Genomic DNA, 22,692 nt, shown 5'->3' on the forward strand with positions numbered 1-22,692 from the left:
TGACACAGTCCAGGAGGTTCAAGACAATCTCAAATCATTTTGGTCACGCCTTAGTGAATTTGCAATCACGAGTGAAGTGACCCTTGAAGTAAGACAAGTTTGTTCCAGAAATGCTTCATCTAGATGTACTTTTTCAACGACATCAGGGCCATGTGTATGGAGAGGACAAGGCGCCTGGCAAGGGAGACAGTTTATTGGCCTGGGATAAAGAGGGACATTGAAATAGCTGTGAGGTTCTGTGAGGTGCACTAATAGCACTAACCAAGCCCATGCAGAGCATTGCCCCAACCTCACCACATTCCATCACACCTATGGTCGAGGATTGCGACTCATTTATTTACCGTCCCCAGTGACGATTATCTCTTAGTCACTGACTACCTCTCAAAATTTCCAATCTTTCAACAGTTAAAGAATACATCTAGCACACCGGTAGCAAACATGATGAGTGTAATCTTTAGTCATGTCAGATAATGGTTCACAATATAATGGAAAACCATTCCAAGAGATGTGTGCCAAGTGGGGTGCAAACTAACTAACAGTATCTGCACATTACCTGAGGCTCAATCAGCTCACTGACAGGATGGTTCATACAGTCAAATCACTCATTGTGAAACACAGAGAGAGCAATCAGGATTTTCATGTTGTTGTATTGAATTGATGGGCAACACCATCGGATATGAGATTACCATCACCAGCCAGGATCGTGGTTGGAAAGTAGATCAGAACAAAACTTGCAAGTCATCATCTGACCAGGTTATCATCAGGATAGGGAAGATTACTGGAGAGACAGGAATAGATTAAAGTCTACACATGATGGGCATCTGGGCATGGAGCTGCCTCCTTTACACAAAGGGCAGAATGCTTGAGCTATCTACTCAACAGAAAAAACCTGGCTCCCTGCAGAGGTGTCGAAGATCTGCAATGAGCAATGGTCATATGAAATGGAGTGATGTTGAAGAGGAATAAAGGCCAATGAGAGAATTATCCAACAGCATCATGCCTAGTGCTCTTGTAGCATCAAGAGCTCGTTCAGATTCGAGTCTGAGAGTGGAGTTGAGGAAGACATCCAGCATAACACTCATGTGCAAGATACTTGTACATCTACACCAATGAATCAAGAGCACAGTGCTGACGATTCCAGATCTCAGAGAGTTTTTACTATTACCAGATCAGTAAACCACTTGTACATTATAGAGACAATTATTGATGTGAGATTTCACATCTGTGTAAATAGTATTCACAACAATCCTATTCTATTATGTATATATATGTATATGTATATTCAGTTTGTGCAATGTTTCTGTTGAAGGAAAAGTAGGACGTTGTGATATTGCTTTAATGTATGTAGTGCAGTATTCTGATTAGCATATCACTGAATATGTATATAGTTAAAATACATCATCACCATGCAAGGCAATATGTGACGCAGCAGTTGGAGCAGTGTTAATCCCCTGTCAGTATGTCCATGTTGAGCTCTGCAATAACCCTGTTGTCTGTCATTCATCAATAAAGGATCCAAGAGTTTGCTCCCATTCATCGATGAGTGTTTGGTAAGCTTGCGGTAGAGGCGAGTAACACAACACCTGCATCCCTTCTTCCTTTTGGTGATAGAGGTTACAGGTTTAAAAGATGCTCTTGAAGGAGCCTTGGCAAGTTGCTGCAGTCCACCTTGTAGCAGCAGGAACCTTGTGGGTGTTTGTTCCCCTCTCCAGGCTCTTGGGAGTAAGGCCATGTATTGCCCTAACAGCCACCCAGCTACACCCAGGGAAAGTTTGACTGAAATATTTCTCACCCTTTAAGAGGGAAGTCTGTATACAGCCTGCTTCCCTATCTCTGTTGCATTAGTCACACCCGTACCTTTCATAAATGCTGCACATTTGTTGTGCTTATTGAGTTTAAAGGGTTAGAATTCAAAGCCGAGCTGTCTGAAAGATGAATTTATCCAGAGTAATTCAATTGGCCTCATCTAAAGCACCTACTGCTGCCACTATCCCATCACCCCTTGCGGCATCACCCCAGCTGAGGGCGGGACTGTGCCTGGCTGTGATGCCTGATATGGTCAAACAGCATGCTGAAATGCTCTAGTCAGAATCATATGTGATGAAAGGACACTGGACTTCCAGCACCAATGGACCTTAACTCCAGCAAGAGTCAACAATAACAACAACAACAGCTTATATCTCTATAATGCCTTCTGCATAATGAAACATCGCAAGGAGCCTCACAAGAGCTTTATAAAACAAAATATGACATAGAGCTACGTTAGGAGATATTAGGGCAAATGACCAAAAGCTTTTTCAAGGAGGTAAATTTTAAGGAGCGTTTTAAAGGTGAAAAGCTAAGGCTTGAGGTGGAGTGGTATAGGGAGGGAATTCCAGAGTTTAGGGCCTAGGCAACTGAAGGCACGGCCACCAATGGTGGAGCAAATCAGGCATTCTCAAGATTCCAGAATTCAAGGACCAGATATCTTGGAGGATTGTGGGGCTAGAGGAGATTAAAGAGATAGAGAGGGCGAGGCCATTGAGGGATTTGAAAACAAGGATGATAATTTTTAAATCCGTTAGTTAACCAGGAGCCAAATTTTGGATAACCTCAAGTTTATGGAGGATAGAATGTGGGAAACTAACCAGGAATGTGTTAGAATACATAGGATTACATAGGATATACAGCATAGAAACAAGCCATTTGGCCCAACCAGTACATGCTGGTGTTTATGCTGCACACCAGGCTGCCACATCTTTATTCATCTAAACCTACCATTGTAACCCTCTGTTCTCTTTTCCCTCATATGCTTCTGTAACTTCCCCTCCAATACATCTACATTAGCAAAGGCATGAATGAGGGTTCCAGTGGCAGATGAGCTGAGGTAGGGGTGAAGTTGGGCAATGTTACAAAGGTGGAAATAGGCGGTCGGCCTTAGCGTGACTCCAAGGTTGTGAACAGATTGACTTACCCTCAGACTGCTGTCTGGGAGATGGAGGGAATCAGTACCTGGGGAATAGAGTGTGGAACGGAAACCAAAAACAATGGCTTCAGTCTTCCCAATATCTAATTGGAGGAAATGTCTGTTCATTCAGTACTGGATGTCAGTATAATCAGAATGGAACCCAGGTCTCAACAGCTCCTTGTACAATACCACAAGCTTTCAGTATCATGAGCCCTTTGAGCTGTGATACTAAACACAATGAGCTTGTTGTCTGCAGTCAGTTCAGTCACTGGATGTCAGATAAGCAATCTGACAATTTAGCAGCAGTGGAAGAGTCAAGAGAGGTGGTGGTGAGGTTGAGCTGGGTGTTGTCTGTGTACATGTGGAAAGTAACATTGTGTTTGTGGATGATGTTGTCAAGGAGCAGTATGTAGATAAGAACTAGGAGGGGATCAAGGATAGATCCTTGGGGCCATAAGCGGTAACAGTGTGGGAACAGGAAGAGAAGCCATTGCAAGTGATTCTCTGAGTATGAGTAGATTGCTAAGAATGGAACCAGGTGAGAGCCGTCCCAGCCAGCTGGGTAACAGTGGAGAAGAGTTGGAGGAGAATGGTGTGGTCAACTGTGTCAAAGGCTCAGACAGGTTGAGAAGGACGAGGAGGGAAAGTTTACCTTTGTCACAGTCACACAGGATGTCACTTACGACTTTAATGAGAGCGATTTTGATACTGCGGCAGAGGCAGAACCTGATTGGAGAGATTCAAATGTGGAGTTCCAGGTAAAAATAGACCCGGATTTTGGAAGCAACAACGAGTTCAAGGACTTTGGAGAGGAAAGGGAGGTTGGAGATGGGGCAGTAGTTTGCAAGGATGGGGGCTGCGGGGAGGGGGGTGTGGTGTCAAGGGTTGGTTTTTTGAGGAGAGGGGCAATTACAGCAGAGTTAGAGGAGAGAGGAATAACACCTGAAAAGAGAGAACCAATAACCATATCAGCTAACATCGAAGATCAGGAGGGGAAGTTGGGAGGCCAGCCCTTTAGTTGAAATAGGATCGAGTGAACAGGAGGTGAGTATCGCGGACAAGATGAGCTTAGAGAGGATATGAGGGGAGATAAGAGAGAAACTAAAGAAAGAAATTAGTTCAGGGATAGGGCAGGGGGGATTTTACAGGATGTTTGGCCAGGCAGGCTAGTGGAAGGGAGAGAAGCTGCAGAGGAAGCTGATTGGAACGTCTCATTCTTAGTGATCAAAAAGTCCATGAGCTCGATCCACACACTTATTGTTAGAGGTGAGGGTGGAGGGCACAGGGGAGAGGGGTTTAAGAAGACAGTCTGCTATAGATAAATGAAGCCGGGGGTTTTCTTTGCATTCAAGGCTGATCTGGAATGGTGAACAGTTTTAGCAGACGGGAGCTGATAGTGTTTTATGTGGTTCAGTCAGACCTGGGGGTGAATGGCTAAAGCAGTTGTCCACCATGTCTATTCAAGTGTGCGTCCTTGGACTTAAGGGAGTGGAGATGAGACCAGGGGGAACACCCAGGGTGAGAGAGAGAGCAATGGTTTTAGTGGGGACTAGGTAGCTGAGTAAAGCAGTAGCTTCAGAAATGTGATGAATGAAGGGCCAAAGGCTAGCGAGTTGGGATTTTGAAAGTGCAATTGGGAGAGTTTTTTTCCCAGGACAGATACAGACATGGATTGGGTTGGGATGTGGAAGTGGTGTGTGGGTGGTGAGTGATACACAGAAGTGATCAGAGATAGCCTTATCTGTGATCGATGCATTGGCACTAACAAACCCGGCACAGTGAAAGGGGTGGCTGGGAATTTGGGTTGGGGAGCTTACAAGGAGGAAGAGATTTAGGGGGGAATGAGTGAACTCAGAGGAGAGAGGACGATGATGTCAGGTGGAGGTTGAAATCACTGAGAAGTTATTCCATGCAGAGGCTCAAGGAGGAAAGCGGTGAAAATTTCTCCATGAGATATTGTATTTTGGGCTGGGGAGAGAATGGTGATTTTCAATGAGAGGTGAGTGGATGGAACCAGGAGGAGGTTCTAAGGAGGAGGAGGGGGTCCGGCCAGGGTGTGATCTGGTGAGAAGCACCAAACCACCAGCACCACAGTCCAGACAGGACAAGTGGTGGAAGATGTATCCAGGAAGGGATGCTTCATTAAGGGGAAGGTGTCATCATCTATCAGCCTGTTAAGGCTGTGATGCTGATGCACTCATGCACATTATATTCTTGGATGAGGGCCTTGTTCACAAGTAAATGGTTGTTCCGGAGGGAAATGGATCGAGGGGCAATGGGAGCTGATCTGCTGGCAGAGTCCACAGGGCCAGCAGTGGGAGGGATGAGGTGGCTGGGAAGGAGTTTGGCAGGGTTAGCCCCCAGTGGGCACACTGCGGGGGAGGAAGGTGAGGGAACAGTTGAGTTTACTGCTTGTAATGAGCCAGTGCCAAGTGCCTTGATGAGCCCTTTGTAAGATCCAAGAGAGGCAGAGAGGACTCCAGGAGTCAGCAGATGTGGACCCCTTATCCCACCAGTAGTCAGAACCAATGGATCCCTATCCCAACATGTGAGGAAACAGGAACATTGAACAGAACAAACATTGAGATGTTTGAAATGTCAGCAGCTTGTTTTGTTTTTAATCTTTCTCAAGCAGCCAGTGGCTGATCGAACCTTTCCTACTTGTTAAATTAGCTGCTCATTCCAATGGAAAGATAATAATGAGCCATACCTCACCTTGTGTGTAGTCTGCAGCCTGTAATCAGCAGCACATTGCCAATGTTTAGTGTGTGGCTCTGGGTGTTTTTCAGAGCTCTCCTGAGGGGCTGTCGCTGTGTGGAGTTGGACTGCTGGGAGGGGCCAAATGGAGAGCCAATCATCTACCATGGATACACGCTCACCTCAAAAATCCTCTTCAAAGATGTCATCACAACCATCCGGGATTACGCTTTCACGGTAAGTCAATAGGGATCGTTCCCAGTGTCTGAGTGGAGTAAATCCATCCTGTGCTGTCGGGGAATGTTATAATCACAGCCGATGTTAGTTGCTGCACACACTAAATCCCAGAGGGAAACTTGGCTTAAAGGCCACACCCTTTTTTATATTCTGAAAACGAGAAGAAGATCTCAGCAGCAAGAAGTCCAGTAACACTACTGAGATTTTAAAAATGAAAAATAAAAAATAAAAGTTTTATTAACAAGAATAAAAGAAAACTTAAGCACACAAGATTACAGTTGCACAATTAAGGTTAGTTTTACAACATTTTCATTCAAAAAGAATCTCTACTTTGTCAGACCCACAAGTAAACACCTTCCAGGCAACACTCCCTTATAGATGTTTAACTATAAAAATCAAATAATATTACCCAAGGCAAACTGCTGTAGCTTTAATAAAGGCATTTCACATGACCTATAACTCTCTTCCACTCTTCTACTGTAGGAATCCAAACTTCAGAATAAAACTGATTTTTGCAGCCCAAGTCTTTTCTGGCATGACTGGATGGCAGATTCACAGCCCACAGCCACAGCTCCCAACTCAGCGTGGCGTTCCCATTTGTCTGCTGCCCTTGTCCTTCTAGATGGTCATGAGCTTGGAAGGTGCTGTCTAAGAAGCCTTAGTGGGTTCCTGCAGTGCATCTTGTAGATGATACACACTGCTGCCACTGCTTGCCAATAGTGGAGGGAGTGAATATTTGTGGATGTGGTGCCAATCAAGTGGGCTGCTTTGTCCTGGACGGTGTCAAGCTTCTTGAGTGTTGCTGGAGCTGCAATTATCCAGGCAAGCAGGGAGTATTCCATCACACTCCTGACTTGTGCCTTTTAGATGGTGGACAGTCTTTGGGGAGTCAGGAAGTGAGTTACTCTCCGCAGGATTCTTATCCTCTGACCTGCTCTTGTAGCCACAGTATTTTTTTGGCTAGTCCAGTTCAGTTTCTGGTCAATGGTAACCTGCAGGATGTTGATAGTGGGGAGTTCATTGATGGTAATGCCATTGAATGTCAAGGAGTGATGATTAGATTCTCTCTTGTTGGAAATGGTCATTGCCTGGCAGTTGTGTGGCGCAAATGTTACTTGCCATTTGTCAGCCCAAACCTGGATATTGTCCAGGTCTTGCAGCATTTGGACATGGACTGCTTCAGTGTCTGAGGAGTCATAAATGGTGCTGAACATTGTTCAGTCATCAGCGAACATCCCCACTTCTGAACTTATATTGGAAGGAAGGTCATTGATGAAGCAGCTGAAGATGGTTGGGCCGAGGACACTACCCTGAGGAACTCCTGCAGTGATGTCCTGGAACGGAGATGACTGACCACCAACAACCACAACCATCTTCCTTTGTGCTGGGTATGACTCCAACCAGTGGAGAGCTTTCCCCTGGATCCCCATTGCCTCCAATTTTGCTGGGGCTCCTTGCTTCCATACACAGTCAGATTTTACCTTGATGTCAAGGGCAGTCACTCTCACCTCACCTCTGGAGTTCAGCTCTTTTGCCCATGTTTGAACCAAGGCTGTAATGAGGTCAGGAGCTGAGTGACCCTGGCTGAACTCAAACAGGGTGTCAATGAGCAGATTATTGCTGAGTAAATGCTGCTTGACAGCACTGTTGATGACCCCTTCCATTACTTTACTGATGATGGAGAGTAGACTGATGGGGCGGTAATTGGCTGGGTTGGATTTGTCCTGCTTTTTGTGTACAGAACATACCTGGGCAATTTTCTACATAGCTGGGTAGATGCCAGTGTTGTAGCTGTACTGGAACAGCCTGGCCAGGGGCATGGCAAGTTCTGGAGCACAGTATTTATTGCCAGAATGTTGTCAGGGGCCCATAGCCTTTGCAGTATCCAGTGCCTTCAGCCGTTTCTTGATATCACGTGGAGTGAATCGAATTGGCTGAAGACTGGCATCTGTGATGCTGGGGATCTCCGGAGGAGGCTGAGATGGATCATCTACTCGGCACTTCTGGCTGAAGATTGTTACAAATTCTTCAGCCTTATCTTTTACACTGATGTGATGGGATCCCCCATCATTGAGGATGGGGATATTTGTGGAGCCTCCTCCTCCAGTGAGTTGTTTAATTGTCCAACTCCATTCACAACTGGATGTGGTAGGACTGGATTTTATGCTCCTTTGCCAGTGGATTTGAAGGTGAAGGGGTTTGTAAAATCCAGCGGGTGGCCCTCCTGCTGCCTACCTGCTCACCCCCCAACCTCTCTGAAAATATTTGAGGGGTAAGGTAAGCATTGAGCCTAGCAACTTTAGTTTTGTGGGTTGATGTTGAGCATGGTGGGAGGTGGAGTGCAAATTCCCTTGGGAGCCCCCTGGGCCTAATGCCGGCAGCCTCCCCCAAGGCCACACCCCACTTTAACCCTCCCCCCCAGATCTCTTGAACCGGGTCTCAACCCCCTTTCACCCCTCTTGCCCCTACTCAGCCCTTTGCTGTGACCCCTGTCCCCGGATTTACCTATCAGCCCAGGTTCCTCGGCAATGGGGCCTGACTTAGTCCCAGCAGCGGATGTTGGTGGCACTGCTGGGATTACAGAGCTTCCAAGCAATCTGATTGGCCAGCAGCTATCTGGGGTGGGACTTACTCCTGAGAAAACTCACCTTAAAGCAATTAACCTTACTTCCAGCATCAAATTACTGCAGGGAAGCTGTTGGGATTGTGGAAGAGCTCCACCCCGGCTCTTTAGTCAGCAAGGAGGGTGTGGATGTGGGTGTGGAGATCACAGCATCCTGTAAAATCCATCCCATGGGCTTGAGATACATGAACTGATTGGCTGGCAGAGCAGCCTTCAGTGGTTGAATAGCCTGCTCTGAAGACCCTTGTTCCTCACAGTCTCCATTTCTTTTCAGCTTCGAAGGGGCCTCAGCTTCACTTCTTAAACTGCACAAGTTCAAACACATTTCACACCGTTTCATTCCAGAAAACATGTCAACCCTTTTTTGTTCTCTTTTCCCTCCCTAATTTTCTATCCTTTTTCCCTGCTACTGATAGGTTTAGTTTTGGATCCCATTCCCATCTTCACTGTTTCGCCTCTGTCACTGCCCTGACTTACTCACTGCAGCCCTCTACAGTGAGTCGTTTGAGCCTTACAGCTGTGAAGCTGATATATGCCTCCCTACTGCCCAACCCTCATGACTCCAAAGACACTGGAACCAATTGTGACATTCATAGAGATTGAGGCTTAAGTAGGGGCAGTAACCACCACAGATCTGGCCTAGTTATTTCCAGCAGCTCCAGTGGTTTGGCTAACAGAGCAAACGCCAGGAGTCAGGCCTGTTCGCTGGCCCCAAATCCCTCATTCTCAAGCCCATGAAAAACCAAGTCCTGAAAGGCACTAGAACAATGGATTCTCATCTGTTTCTTCACAATGATAGCAGCAGTTGCTGATGGGATGACTCAGGGAACTTTATAGAACAATAACATTTTACGTATAGAAAGAGGCCATTTGGCCCATCATCCTGATGCGAGCTGTTTGGTAGTACTACCCAATTAGTCCCACTTCCCAGCTCCTTGCCCATTTCCCTGCAATTTTCTCAAGTATTTATCCAATTTCCCTTTGATAGCTACACTTGAATCCGCTTCTGTTGCCCTTTCAGGCAGCACATTCCAGTTCACAACAACTTAACTCCGGCAAAAAAAATTCTCCTCCTCTCACCTCTGGCTCTTTTGACAATTGCCTTAAACCTGTACCCTCTGGTTACTGATTCAATCCAGAAATCTCTGAAGATCTCTGCTTTTCAGACAATACAAGGTAAGAGGAGACCTATTGCAGAGGTTTACAGCTCTTACCCTCATTGTTGCTCTCTTGTCCTTTAGGTAAGGGTAAGGGATAATGATCAAAGGTGGAAGCTGAGGTGTAAAACAGCTATGGATATTTAAAGGCCAGAGGGACCTGGGGGTATATGAGCACAAGTCATTGAGGGTAGCAGGGTAGGTTTGAGCAAGTGGTTAAATAGACATACGGGATCCTGGGCTTTACAGAGGCATAGAGTACAAAAGCAAAGACATTATGTTAAACCCGTATAAACACTGGTTAGACCTCAACTGGAGTATTGTGTCCAATCCTGGGCACCATACTTTAAGAAGGATGTGAAGGCTTTAGGGAAGGTGCAGAAAAGATTTACCAGAATGGTTCCAGGAATGAGAGTCTTCAGTTGTGTGGACAGATTGGAGAAGCTGGAGCTGTTCTTCTTAGAAAAGAGAAGGTTGAGAGGAGATTTGATAGAGGGTGTTCAAAATCAGGAGGGGTCTGGTTAGAGTAGATAGAGAGAGACTGTTCCCATTGGTGGAAAGATCAAGAACCAGAGGGCACAGATTTAAGGTAATTGGCAAAAGAACTAGAGGTGACATGAGGAAAAACCTTCTTTAAGCAGCGAGTGGTTAGGATTTGGAATTCAGTAACAGAGTGTAGTGATTACAGATTAAATCGAGGCATTCAAATGGGAATTGGATATAATCACATAAAGAGAGAAAAATTGCAGGGCTAGGCAGCAAAGACAGTGAAATGGAAGCAGCAGATTTTCTCCTGGAGAGATACAACAGGCTGAATGGCCTCACTCTGTGCCTCATTCTATGATTCTACCTACACCTAGTGATCTCAGCATCTGCTGGACTGTGCCCTGAATAACCTGGAAACCTGTTAGGCTTTACCCATGTTTCCCAGGTGCTAAATGGTCTCAATGGTCCAAGCCTCCAAAAGGGTGGGTAGGACTCCTGGTAGCAAATCATTAAAACCTTAGGCCACTGCCAATCACTACTCACCCTTCATCCTCTAAATATCACCCTAATCCCAGTCCTTTCATGGGGTGTGTACATCGCTGGCAAAGCCAGCATTTGTTACCCATCCCTAATTACCCTTGAACTAAGTAGCTCAGCCATTTCAGGGGGCAGGTTTAGAGTGAACCACATTGCTGTGGGTCTGGAGGCCACATGTAGGCCAGACAGGGTAAGGATGGCAGATTTCCTTTCCTAAGTGAACCAGCTGGGATTTTATGACAATAGTTGCCATGGTCACCATCACTGAGACTAGCTTTAGATTCCAGATTTATTAATTGAATTTAAACTTTACCAGCTGCTGTGGTGGGATTTAAACCCAGAGCAATACCCTGGGCCAGTCCAGTGACATTACCACTACCCCATTGTCTCCCCCAATTGGCTCACATCCCCAATGCTCGACTTCCCTCTACCAATCTCCCCCTTCCTTCAAATATCTCCCTCTCCCTCACCTCTCCTGATCTCACTCCCAATCTCCCCCTTCCTTCAAATATCTCCGTCTCCCTCACCTCTCCTGATCTCACTGCCAACCTCCCCCTTCCTTCAAATATCTCCGTCTCCCTCACCTCTCCTGATCTCACTGCCAACCTCCCCCTTCCTTCAAATATCTCCGTCTCCCTCACCTCTCCTGATCTCACTGCCAACCTCCCCCTTCCTTCAAATATCTCCGTCTCCCTCACCTCTCCTGATCTCACTGCCAACCTCCCCCTTCCTTCAAATATCTCCGTCTCCCTCACCTCTCCTGATCTCACTCCCAACCTCCCCCTTCCTTCAAATATCTCCGTCTCCCTCACCTCTCCTGATCTCACTGCCAACCTCCCCCTTCCTTCAAATATCTCCGTCTCCCTCACTTCTCCTGATCTCACTGCCAACCTCCCCCTCTCCTGATCTCCCTCGCGGCTGGGGATAAATTGGAGTGGGAGGACTTGGTTGTCGTGGTCCACATAGGAACCATACCATCTTTGAAACTAAGAATGAAATTCTGCAGAGAGATTTTGAGGAATTAGGGTCTAAATTAAAAGTTAGAACCTCTTCAGGAATCAAAACCAATCCTCAATGGGAAATTAGAATTGGTCCAGTTATACTGGACCCAGGTGGCCAGTTGAATTGGTTTCTCATTGAGCATTTGAGTTATTTCCAGTTGTGATCAGTTAGCCTGGTTAAATTTACTGGCCCAATTGATTCCATTAGAGACCAGCTACACAGGGCAACCACGTGAAATAAAGAAAAAGGAACATTTACACAGGTTTTTGATGACCATAAGACCAATGTATCAAGTGTTGTAAGCATGGGGGGTGGGTGGGTTCAACATGAGTGGGTTCATCTTGAGATCACAATAGTGGGGGAGGGGGTTATCAACTGAAACTTTAACTTCTCTTGTTGAGTCACAACATCATCATGTCTCTGCTGGCTGCCTTACTCATTTGCAGTCCCACTTGAATCACTCTAACTCACCCTGGAGACTCCCAGTATTAGTCCCTCACAGGGTCTTTGAGAAAATTTGGGACAAATTGCCAAAAGCCAATCCCTTAAAATATGGGGCAGGTGATCCTGCAGCTACATATTCAAAACTTGCAAAAGGGTGGAGAAAATTAATCCACCCACTCCATTTTTATAAGTACCACTAATAAATGACAAAAAATATTTCCTGTGAGTCTGTGTACGTTGTGGGCCAGTGAACTAGAACTTGACTGGACTGTACTGTAAGTTTCAAATTTTATTGTGATGCATCAAAACACATGAAGCAAAAACCCAATAACAGCGCAGAAACCAAAAATAAACACAGCCATAGTGCAGAAATGTTAAATAACAGAAGTTAATCAAAATACAGAACTTAAGCATTATTTACATTTATGTGTTGATTTTTGTCTCTTATCGAAGTCCGGAATTTTCTTGGAGATTATTCCCCTTTTCGAGCTCTTCCTTGAAAGCCTCCTCTCCTGGGTCTGGAGGTGGGAGGTGAAACATGCTGTAAAGTAAAAGTTTAATCACAGAATTTTAATGGCACTGAAAGAGGCCATTCATCCCATCGTGTCTGCACCAGCTCTCCAAATGAGCATTATGACCTAGAGCCATTGCCCTGCCTTTTCCCCATGCCCCTGCACATTGTTTCTATTCAAATAACCATCTAAAATACCCTCTTGAATGCCTCGATTGAACCTGCCTCCACCACAGTTCCAGTCAGTGCATTCCAGACCCGAACCACTCGCTGTGTGAAAAGTTTTTTCTCACCTCACATTTGCTTCTTTTGCAAATCACTTTAAATCTGTGCCCTCTCGTTCTTTATCCTTTTACGAGTGGGAACAGTTTCCCTCTATTTATTCTGTTCAGCCCCTTCATGATTTTGAACATCTCTATCAAATCTCCTCTTAGCCTTCTCCTCCCCAAGGAGAACAGTCCCAACTTCTCCCAATCTATCCTCATAGCTGAAGTTTCTCATCCCTGGGACCATTCTTGTAAACCTCTTCTGCACTCTCTCCAATGTGTTCATGTCCTTCCTATAATGTGGCACCCAAGTTTAAGTCTGAAATTAGTCAGGAACTCCCAAAAGAGATGATGAGAGGCCTCCAGCCAACCTCCCAATGAGAGAAATTGCATCCTCTGCACTGCCTGCAATAAACAGCCTGCTAGTTCATCCGATCCACAGACACCAACAGCCAAGGACTTGATGTATAATGAATTTGTCTTTTGGCTCTGTACCTTATGTCACACTCCCTCTGGTATATCAATTCCACCTGGCAGTTTTATCTGTAAATAAAATCAGGGACACACTCGGTATCCTACATGTAAAATTGAAAAATAATACAAGCTCAGATTAACTTCAGATTCGACATGAGGTTGTTCAGTAGTTCAGTCTCACTCATTGACCTGTCATTAGTGATGGAGGCAAGTTTAAGGACAGGATCATCCCAAATTTGCACTAAGTGCGGTAGTGGGTGGGTAAAACGACATTTTACCTGCCGGCCACGATGGTGATTTTCACACCGTATCGTCCTGAACCCACCTCACTATTTATACACTCCCGGGAAACACGCCGTTTCCATGGGGTGGGGCAGGGGCTCCCATTCACCGCTCACCATCACCCTGCCACTCCATCACGCCCGGCACCATGGTTAAAGTCCAGCAGCAAGTACACATCTCAGTGCTTCCAGCTCACCACTGCTGCACGGAAGACATGGCCCTGAAACTGAAGAAGTTGGCAGCCCCCAGGTTCTATATGTCTCTCGAGTGACTTTTGGATGCCGTGGAGGCCCAGTGGGATGTCCTCTACCCCCGCAGGATAGGAAACAACAGCATTAACCCGGCTTGGGAGTCGGTGACAGTGGTGGTCAGCACCAACGCCCTGCAAAAGAGGACAGCCACCCTGTGCCACAAGAGGATGAATGATCTCCTCCATTTTGCCAGGGTAAGTCACTCTTCTCATCACTCAACTCACACAGTCACAAACCCATCACACACCCACAGGGCCCTCACTCGCTGCCTGTTCAAGGGACATCACCATTCACTCTCTCACACTCACTGTCATTGTCCTCATCCCATCCATGGGACCACTCACCACCCACACAGGCCAGGCATACTTATCATCTGGCCTGGCAGGTGTCCTGCTTACACTCTCCCCATCTCTATCCATGCAGGACAAGCTGGCACATGAGAAGGGAAAGAGGTTGCAAATTGGGGGCGGAATGCTCAGAATCAAGGTCCTCACTGGCTTTGAAAACAGAGCCATCCAGCTGGCCGGCGATGACCAGGACCGGTCCTGTACTGACGGTGAGGTCAGTGCTGCTCTACCAAGTGAGGGTCCAGCAGTGCAGCATCCATCAGACAGCCATGCGGTGAGTGATGTGTCCTCTTTCACAGGCCACTGCCAGGCACTAATTATCTCTCCTTGTGTCACAGGCACATCTGGGAAACAGCCGACAGAGTCCATGACCCAGGGCCTCCAATCAAGCCCCAAAGAAACCTCTGAAGAGGAATCTGGAGGCACCCTCCCTGAAGTCCAGTCACAGCGTCACCCACACCCTCCACCAGCGCAGAGACACACACCTCAGTGGGACCTGGCTTTAGTGTAGCCTCAGGATCACAACCTGGTGAGCACATCGCACTGTCTGATCCACAGCAGGTGGAGGCAGGGACTTCCCAGGTGGGCACTCGGAGGGCTGCTGGAGGCCAGAGTGTTGCTGAGTCCGAGTCAGATGACGAACCTTTGGACTTGGTCATGTCACAGTTGCTGGAGCTGTAAAGACAAGCTCAGGAACATCAGGAAGGGATGTCCGCTGCACTCCTCAGATTGCAAAGCACGATGGAGCAGTCTGTCTGCCTTCAGGCTGAGGTGATAGCACCAGCATTGCCAACACACCAAGGGCAACACTGGCAGAAGGGCAGCCGCCATGGAGACCTTGGTCCAGGACCTCATTCCTGCACTGCTGCATGGGCTCAATGCTATCACTGATGCTATAGTTGGCCTCCAACAGTGTGTACGCGAGAGGTCGATTTCACTCCAGCTACCCCTGCTCTTCAAGGAGTCAGCCAGGGGCCCCGGGCTCCCATAGGGAGGAGGGTCCACAGGTGCACACTCCAGGCCCATCCATTCAGGTGACCCTGAGTGTCCGGCCCTTCTTCCTGTGACCTCAGCAGCTCCAGTTCCACGGGCTGAGGAGGGTGTCACTGCCACACAACAGGACCCTGAAAGTAACCTGGGACTCCAACCCTCGAACTCCAGAGGACACCTGCCAAAGTCATCACAGACAGGGCGCAGCAGTCAACCGGCTGCCTCCACCTCCACTGTGGATGTCCAGGGAGCACCAGGACATAGCGGCAGGGTTAGGACAGTTAAGGAGAATTAGTTACACAGCCCGGGCACGGGTGTTAATCACTTGTATACTATTCACTATTGTCAATAAACTTTCAAAAATATCTCCCTGTCTATGGCTCCTTGTTCTGATGAGCAGTGTTCTTGTCACTCAGATGTGAAACCTTTCTGCACAAGATAAAGGCAGGTGTCTCAGTCCAGGGCCTCTTCCCTGTGTCTGTGCAGCCTTCAGACCACAGTGATGGTCCAGCCTCACACTCCCTGGGAACATTACTGATGCCTGCACCTCGGCGGTGCTGGTCATTGCTGCCAGAATGTAGTGGGCAGGTGTCACAGAGTTCCCTCATACTCTCGGTGTGCTCTCAGCACCTTTGAGGTGGGGTTGGTCCCCATCTCTTCAGTATGTGTGTCCAGTGATGCTGTGCTCCTGAAGGGCTCAGGTACTGAAGGTGGACAACAGATCAGATGCTTTTAAAGTTTCACGGCTGCGTCTCTCTGATATGACCCTGACCATATAGCACAAGTGAGCTGCCCTTGGCCAGACAGAAGTCAGACCTTTTCAGAGGCTATGTGAAGATTTATGGAGTGTCCTCACTGTATCTTGTCATCATCCTCCCGGAATGTAGTGTCTATAAGGGCCTCCATTGCATCTCCATGACAGGAGCATTCTCACAGAGGATATTCACGCTGCTATAAGCCGGACTGGAGTCAAGCGCTCACAGGTGCGATGTGAGGATCTGTGGTGTCTCCTTACTGCATGTCGTCATCATCCTCCACAAATCTGGCAGCTATGAGGGCCTCCCCAGTGCACCTGCCTCATCTAAATAGTGCGAAGGTCTCATCCCCATCATCATTGCCTCCAAGGACCTTCTCACCCTCATCTCCGTCAGTGTCCCCCTCATCAGAGACCTCCAGCTCCTCCATCTCCTCCTCAGGCAGCTCCTCTCCCCATTGGAGCACCAGGTTATAAAGGGAGTAGCAGACGATGATGATGTGTGACACCCTCTGTGGACTGTATTGCAGGGCTCTACCAGACCAGTCCAGGCACCGGAACCTCACCTTCAGCATCCCGATGGTCTGCTCCACCAAGTTGCGAGCTGCAGCTTCATTATACCATCGGTCTGCTGAGGCTGCCTCACGCGTGTCATTAGCCACAGCCTCTGCGGGTAGACCTTGTCCCCCAAGGAGCCATCCCTACAGCCTCTGTGGACCCTGGAAGACTCCAGGGATCTGTGACCGACTGAGGATGTAGGCATCGTGCACACTTCCTGGAAACCGTGCACACACCTGCAGGATGTGTTTCTGGTGGCCGCACACCAGCTGCACATTCAGCCAATGGAAGCCCTTGTGGTTGATGTAGTCTACTCTGTGTTGCAACAGAGATCTGAGCACCTCGAGTGCTGTCAATCGCAACCTGCACCTATGGGAATCCCAAGATCTGGGCAAATCCAATGGCCCTGGCATCTGGGCTGTCCTAGTCCTGGGCAAAATGCACAAAGTTGTTGCCCTCGAGAAGATGGCATCCATGTCCTCATGGATGTATTTGTGGGGGGAGGCTTGTGAGATCCCACAGAGGTCACCTGTGGAGCCCTGAAAGGAGCCACTGGTATAGAAATTGAGGACCGCTGTCACTTTCACAGCCACTGGCAGTGGATGCCCTCCATGTCCCCTTGGCACCAAATCCTGCAGCAGCTGGCAGATGTGACCAACCAGTTCCTTAGGCATCCACAGTGTTCGGCAACACTGGTTTTCGGTCATCGGCAGGAATGAAAGGCGGCGTCTGTAGACCCTCGATGTCGCTAGGGGCTGGCCTACAATGGCTGTTGTGGCTCTTGGGTGGCGTGTGTGAGAGCCCCAGCCACCCCTTCTTCCTGAGGGTGCTGCTCCTCCCTCTGCGCAGCCAGGAGCCTCAGTCCCTCTCTCCTCCATCATCTTCACTCTCTGTAGGCCATCAGGCATACAGCTAGTTCACCAGGCTCCATGATCCTGATGTACTCCTCCTGTAGGATGAAAGAGAGATATACGTGGTTAGTATGGGTGCACTAAGAACCTGTCCTGGTTAAGTGTGACAGCCCCATAATGCTTCCCACGGAGCGCTGGCCTCCACTTGGATGGCCACAGATTAGAGCTCTTTATGGCTGCTCTGTTAGCTTGAACCATGGGAGAGACTGGCCCAAACCGGGATGCTGACATTGCAAAGGGGCTGTGAGCACCTCCAGCAGTGACTGTTCCATGGCAGCTTTAGCAAGGAGATTGTACAACGTGTGCAGTCCAACTGCTCTGCAGTCCACTAAAATGCTCATGAATTATCAGACTGTGCCGGGGGGTTGGGGGGGGGGGGGGGGGGGGGGGAGGTGGGGGGTGGTGTGGTGTGTGGGTGAAAAGCTTTGGAGTGTTTGGTGGCATTTTGATGCCTCTGTGCTGCTTGAGTGGACAGGTAAGCTAGGAGCCCGACTCTAATCGTATCAATGTGGCTGCGCCTGAACTGTCTCCGCTGCAGAGGAATGGTCACTTTCTACAGGTTTCCCAAATGTATGGCCGCTTCCCTCACCCACCCCTCCCCCATCCTTAATGTTTGTGCGTTATATTCAAAGGCAGGGCTGCCCTTCCCCCCACCCCACCACCAGTCACCTCAGTGGCAGGGCTGCTGTTAACCCCAAGCCCCCAAAGCCCCTGAAGCTTGAAATCCAACAGGCCACCCTAGCGAGCTCTGCACAGCTTTACTGTGCCCTCACCTCCGCATTCCCCTCAAAGTGCAGCCTGCCAAGTGTACGTCTCTTATATGCTGTTGTGAAACACTTCAGCGTGCTTTCCCGCCAATGTGGACGGACGATCCAGTGGTGGGTGGGGGGCGGGGTGCAATTCAGCCTGATAATAATGTGCTGATGTATTACAATGAGATTCCCAACGTCCGATAGTGGGAAACTGGCCTCGCAGGCTGAGCAGACAATCACAAACTGGTTTCCCACCATCGTAAAACCGATCGCCCCATATTGTCCACTCACTCCACCGATCACAGCCAAAGCCACCGGGCACGGAAAGTTCTGCCCTGACACTGCACCTCCAGTCATAGTGAATCCATCGCTTCTTACCAAAGCCCAACGTTAATTATCAACTGTTTTGAACATTAATTCTAAGAATCATTACTTCACCATCATTTGCAATGTACAGCTGCTCACTGGCCTCGGGTTCCCAATAGGGGGCTTGCTGGCTCTGCCTGGATGGTGCTAGTGCATCACTTCACAAGTTTTCATCATTCATAAAGCAGAGCTGGGTGGCCATTGCACAAATCCAATCATCTGTTAGTCACAGAGAGAGGTTACTATGTAACATTAAAATAACAGTTGTATCTCACCCATATTGACAGTTCCATAATTTCCTCTTGTAGCTTGTGGTTCTTAGCATCCAGCAGCTCCTTCTTGGACCGGGAGGCTATATCATATCAAATCCTCCTTGCAGCCTTTCTCTCTTCCATTGTCTTGTTCTCAGGCCTCTGTTACAGGCAGACTTCTCCTTCATTCAGCCAGAGAGAAGATATTTTTGAAACCACCTAGCTTTGGTTTGAGATCATGTGAGCCATTCGCAACAGAAGTTGATGAGAAGATATTTACCCTGGCTGCATTTGCATCCTCGTGTGCTCCCTTCATCCTTACCAGTGCAGGGGGGGGCGTTGTCACCAATGCTACTGTACTGTCCATGATCTTTGGCACCTGAAACTTGAGTCACGCTGTACCTTCAGTCTGATCTCCTCACGGGTGTCTGTGGATCACGAACAACGTAGCAGCTTTACACAGCACATTTTCAATCTTCCTTTCTGGTCATTCAGGCCATTATATCAGTCAAATGAAAAACTTGGTTTCAAGACAAATTGCTAAGATTCACAAATCGTCTCACCCCTTTTGGCAAAGAGAAAGTTTCCTCACATCTTTGAAATCTACCTGTGAGCAAGAAAATGAGGTTAGAACTCAAAATCAGCTTTCTATTTTACCTCTTGTAGTCCACCGCTGTTTGATGGGATCCATCAAACTATACAGGGACTTATGATTGGTTGCTGATGCCCTCTCTCTCTACCAATCTCCCCCTCTGTTATAGAGTTGATTTTCCAGGCAACTTTTCTTGGTGGAAACATTGAATTTTGTTTACAAGACAGCAACGGCAGCTACACGTCTGCATCAAACTCTACAACTAAAGAAGAACTCCCCTGTGGAGGTTCCCCATGCTGCTAACTGATTGGTTTACACAGATCATGTGATCTTACAACACAGGATTATTCTTAAAGCTACAGTCCTGTGTTTATCAGAACTATAATTACTACATTCTTCCCCCTTAAACTTTTTTGTACATTTTGTATTTACAAGGATATTTATCTCACGACATTACAATATTTATATAGGTCATGAAATTACAAGTTCAGTCTTTCAGGTGGTTTCCTGATCCGTGTGGAATGTCATAGCTCCACGACTTCTGATTCTTTTATAGGAACCACATTCTCTGGAACCACATTAACATCAGGTACCTCATTAGGCACAGGCAGTTCAGTGTCTTCCACTCCAACAGATACATTGGGCATGTCTGTCCTTGGTGGAGCAACTTCAACAGGAACCACAGGTTCGGCAATGGTTACAAATGGAACATCATTTTGTTGGGGTTTCTCCCTTCTTCTTAAAAGATCCACATGCTTACAGGTGATCTGGCCCTCCACTTCCATGTGGTATGACAATAGTCTGGTCACAGAGCTGACTTTACCAGGTAACTACTCCGGTTCTCCACCGAAATTCCTTACATCTTCTGCTTCTCCAATGGTAAATTGTCGCTCACGACTATGCAAATCATGAGTCACTTTTTGTTCCCTTGACCTTTCTCCACCTTCCCCTCCAAATTGGGAAGTATCAGGAAGTACCTTGTTGGAAGACAGCGCCTCATCAGTAACTCTGCAGGTGTTGCACCTGTCATAGTGTGTGGGTTGGTGGGGGGGGGGTTGTTCCATAATGAACTAGGAAACAAGCAAGTTTAGTTTCCAACTATTCACCTGTTAACTTTTTCATTCCCACCTTTTATTGTCTTTTCAGAACCTTCTCCCTTTTTGTCGTCTTCTTTCTACCACAGAGCTTAGTCTCCGCCTTCTTTTTGACTCCACTACCGGCCAGACTTCCCTCAGGTGAAATCTCAACTTGTCTTAGTTCAGTAGTTGAGCTCCCCATGATTTCATTATCTACTCACATCTTGGAAAGTTCTAAGACATTTCCTTTCAAAGCCTCTTTAGCTTCATTCAGCTGATCCTTCAGCTCTTCCGTCTTCTTGGATCTGTTGGCCTCCTCCTGGAAACTTGAACATTGCTGCATCTTCTCTGCCAACTGGTTCTTCAGTTTGCTCAGAGTGATGTTAAATTCCTCCTGTTCCTCTCTGTAATTTTGCTGAGGTACAAACTTTGACCTGAGGGACCCTTGTAGTGTGCGAAGATCTTTACACAGGTTTTCCTTTTCTTTGCAAAGCTCACTCACTTCACCTTGAATTCTGTTATTCAGCAGAGTCTCCTTGAGTTTCTTCTGCTGTTCTTCCATGTCATTGTTTAAGACAATCTTTATTTCTTCAGGTTGCTGAATGGCTACACACTCCTTTTTCACCCTGTTGCAGTCCTTGGACTCTCCAGACTCTTTCAGAAGTACCTTGCCCTGTTCCTTTTCCAACTCAGGAGCTCTTCCTGCTTCCTTTTGAAATCTCACTGGCCAATCAAGGTTAATTTCCCTCAACCAATTTTGACCTAGAAGGCTTGGTCCTCTGCCTTCTAATACCATCGCTGGTAGATGTGCTGATTGGTGTCTATAATAAACAGTTACTCTGATGATACCTTTTACCTGGGTTTCTTCGCCTGAGTACATTTTCAACTTGGCAGAGGTTTGTTCCAAATTTAATTGTTGAGCACCTTTATTTAAATATCTGAAAGTGTGTTCTCCTACTACAGTGGTAGAAACACCAGTGTCTACTTCCATTTTTAAGGGTTTACCATTCACTGGCAATATGACAGTAATTGGCTCTGTCTTACCAGCTTTCACATTGGATAAGGAATAAATCTCAGAATTGGTTGTTTCTGGCTCTTCCACACTACATAGTTCATTGGGCTTTGTTTGTTGCCTGTTATAATCTTGCTTTGCAATGTTTCAATATGTGTCCTCGTTTGTGACAAAAATAACACTCCACCCTTTTAAGTTGCCAGTTGTTAGGAGTATGATTGTTTCCACATCGATAAAAATTAGTTTTCGACTTTGCTGCTAAGCTGTTTCCTCTAAATTTTCGGTTAGCAGGGGCTGTTTCCTGCTTCGTGGCGGAGTCCCGGCTTTTCACGTCACTTTCTGCTGACTGTTCCCGCCCAACTAGGAAAACGGCACTATTTTGTGTACCTTGAATCGCTTGTGAATCTCTTACAGCACTTTCCATCGCAAGGGCTATTTCTAACGCTTTCTTAAAATCAAGTTCCGCTTCAGCCAGGAATCTTGACTAAATAGCATCCTCTTGCACACCACATACCAAACCATCCCTGGGCATATCATTCAGAGTTTCACCAAAATCACAATATTCCATTCATTGTTTTAGATTCACCACATAGGTAGCAATGAGCTTTCTCTGGGGCTCTATTCCGTGAACTGCATTGTGACTCAGGGCTTGGGTTGAAAATGTCGCTTAACGAGGTCTGCTAATTCACTGAAGGTCTCCAAATCTGGGGCACTGAAGGCCATCAAGCTTCTAATTAAACTGTAGGCTTTGCTCCCACAAATACTCAAGAGAATCGCTCTCTTCTTTTCCTCCCCCATGATTTTGTTGGCTTGAAAGTAGAACGCAAGATGTTCTATATATTCAGACCAGTTGTCTGTGGCTGGCTCAAAGGGATTGATTCTGCCAAACTGTGGCATCTCAGATGAGTATATCTTCCTTTCTTTTTAATTATCTTAGAATCGCCAAGCGAGGGACAGCACTGGATCTGATTCATCCTCATCGCCAGTTTGTTATAGAGTCAATTTTCCAGGAAATTTTTTGTGGTGGAAACATTGAACTTTATTTACAAGACAGTAGCAGAAGCTATATGTGTGCGTCCAACTCCATAGCTAAAGAAAAACTCTCAACTAGAGGTTCTTCGCATGGCTAACTGATTGGTTTACACAGATCATGTGATCTTACAACACGG

General features: G+C 47.1%; 1 protein-coding gene and 1 long non-coding RNA gene across 2 annotated transcripts in view; one reads left to right on the forward strand and one right to left on the reverse strand.

Moving 5' to 3' along the window:
* Positions 1–22,692, forward strand: part of LOC121269131 (1-phosphatidylinositol 4,5-bisphosphate phosphodiesterase delta-3-like) — a 195,189-nt gene that overhangs the window by 113,170 nt on the left and 59,327 nt on the right. Inside the window, exon 7 of the mRNA XM_041173618.1 lies at positions 5,737–5,881. Coding sequence (XP_041029552.1) covers positions 5,737–5,881 — 145 coding nt within the window. The remainder of the gene's footprint in view (positions 1–5,736; positions 5,882–22,692) is intronic.
* Positions 6,048–19,484, reverse strand: LOC121269133. The gene is made up of 3 exons (XR_005941310.1): positions 18,868–19,484; positions 12,552–12,671; positions 6,048–6,078 (listed from the first exon to the last, which is right to left on the reverse strand). It is a non-coding gene; the product is annotated as an uncharacterized LOC121269133 (long non-coding RNA).

This window comes from Carcharodon carcharias, chromosome 23 (genome assembly GCF_017639515.1).
Source record: "Carcharodon carcharias isolate sCarCar2 chromosome 23, sCarCar2.pri, whole genome shotgun sequence".
NCBI classification, from domain to species: domain Eukaryota; kingdom Metazoa; phylum Chordata; class Chondrichthyes; order Lamniformes; family Lamnidae; genus Carcharodon; species Carcharodon carcharias.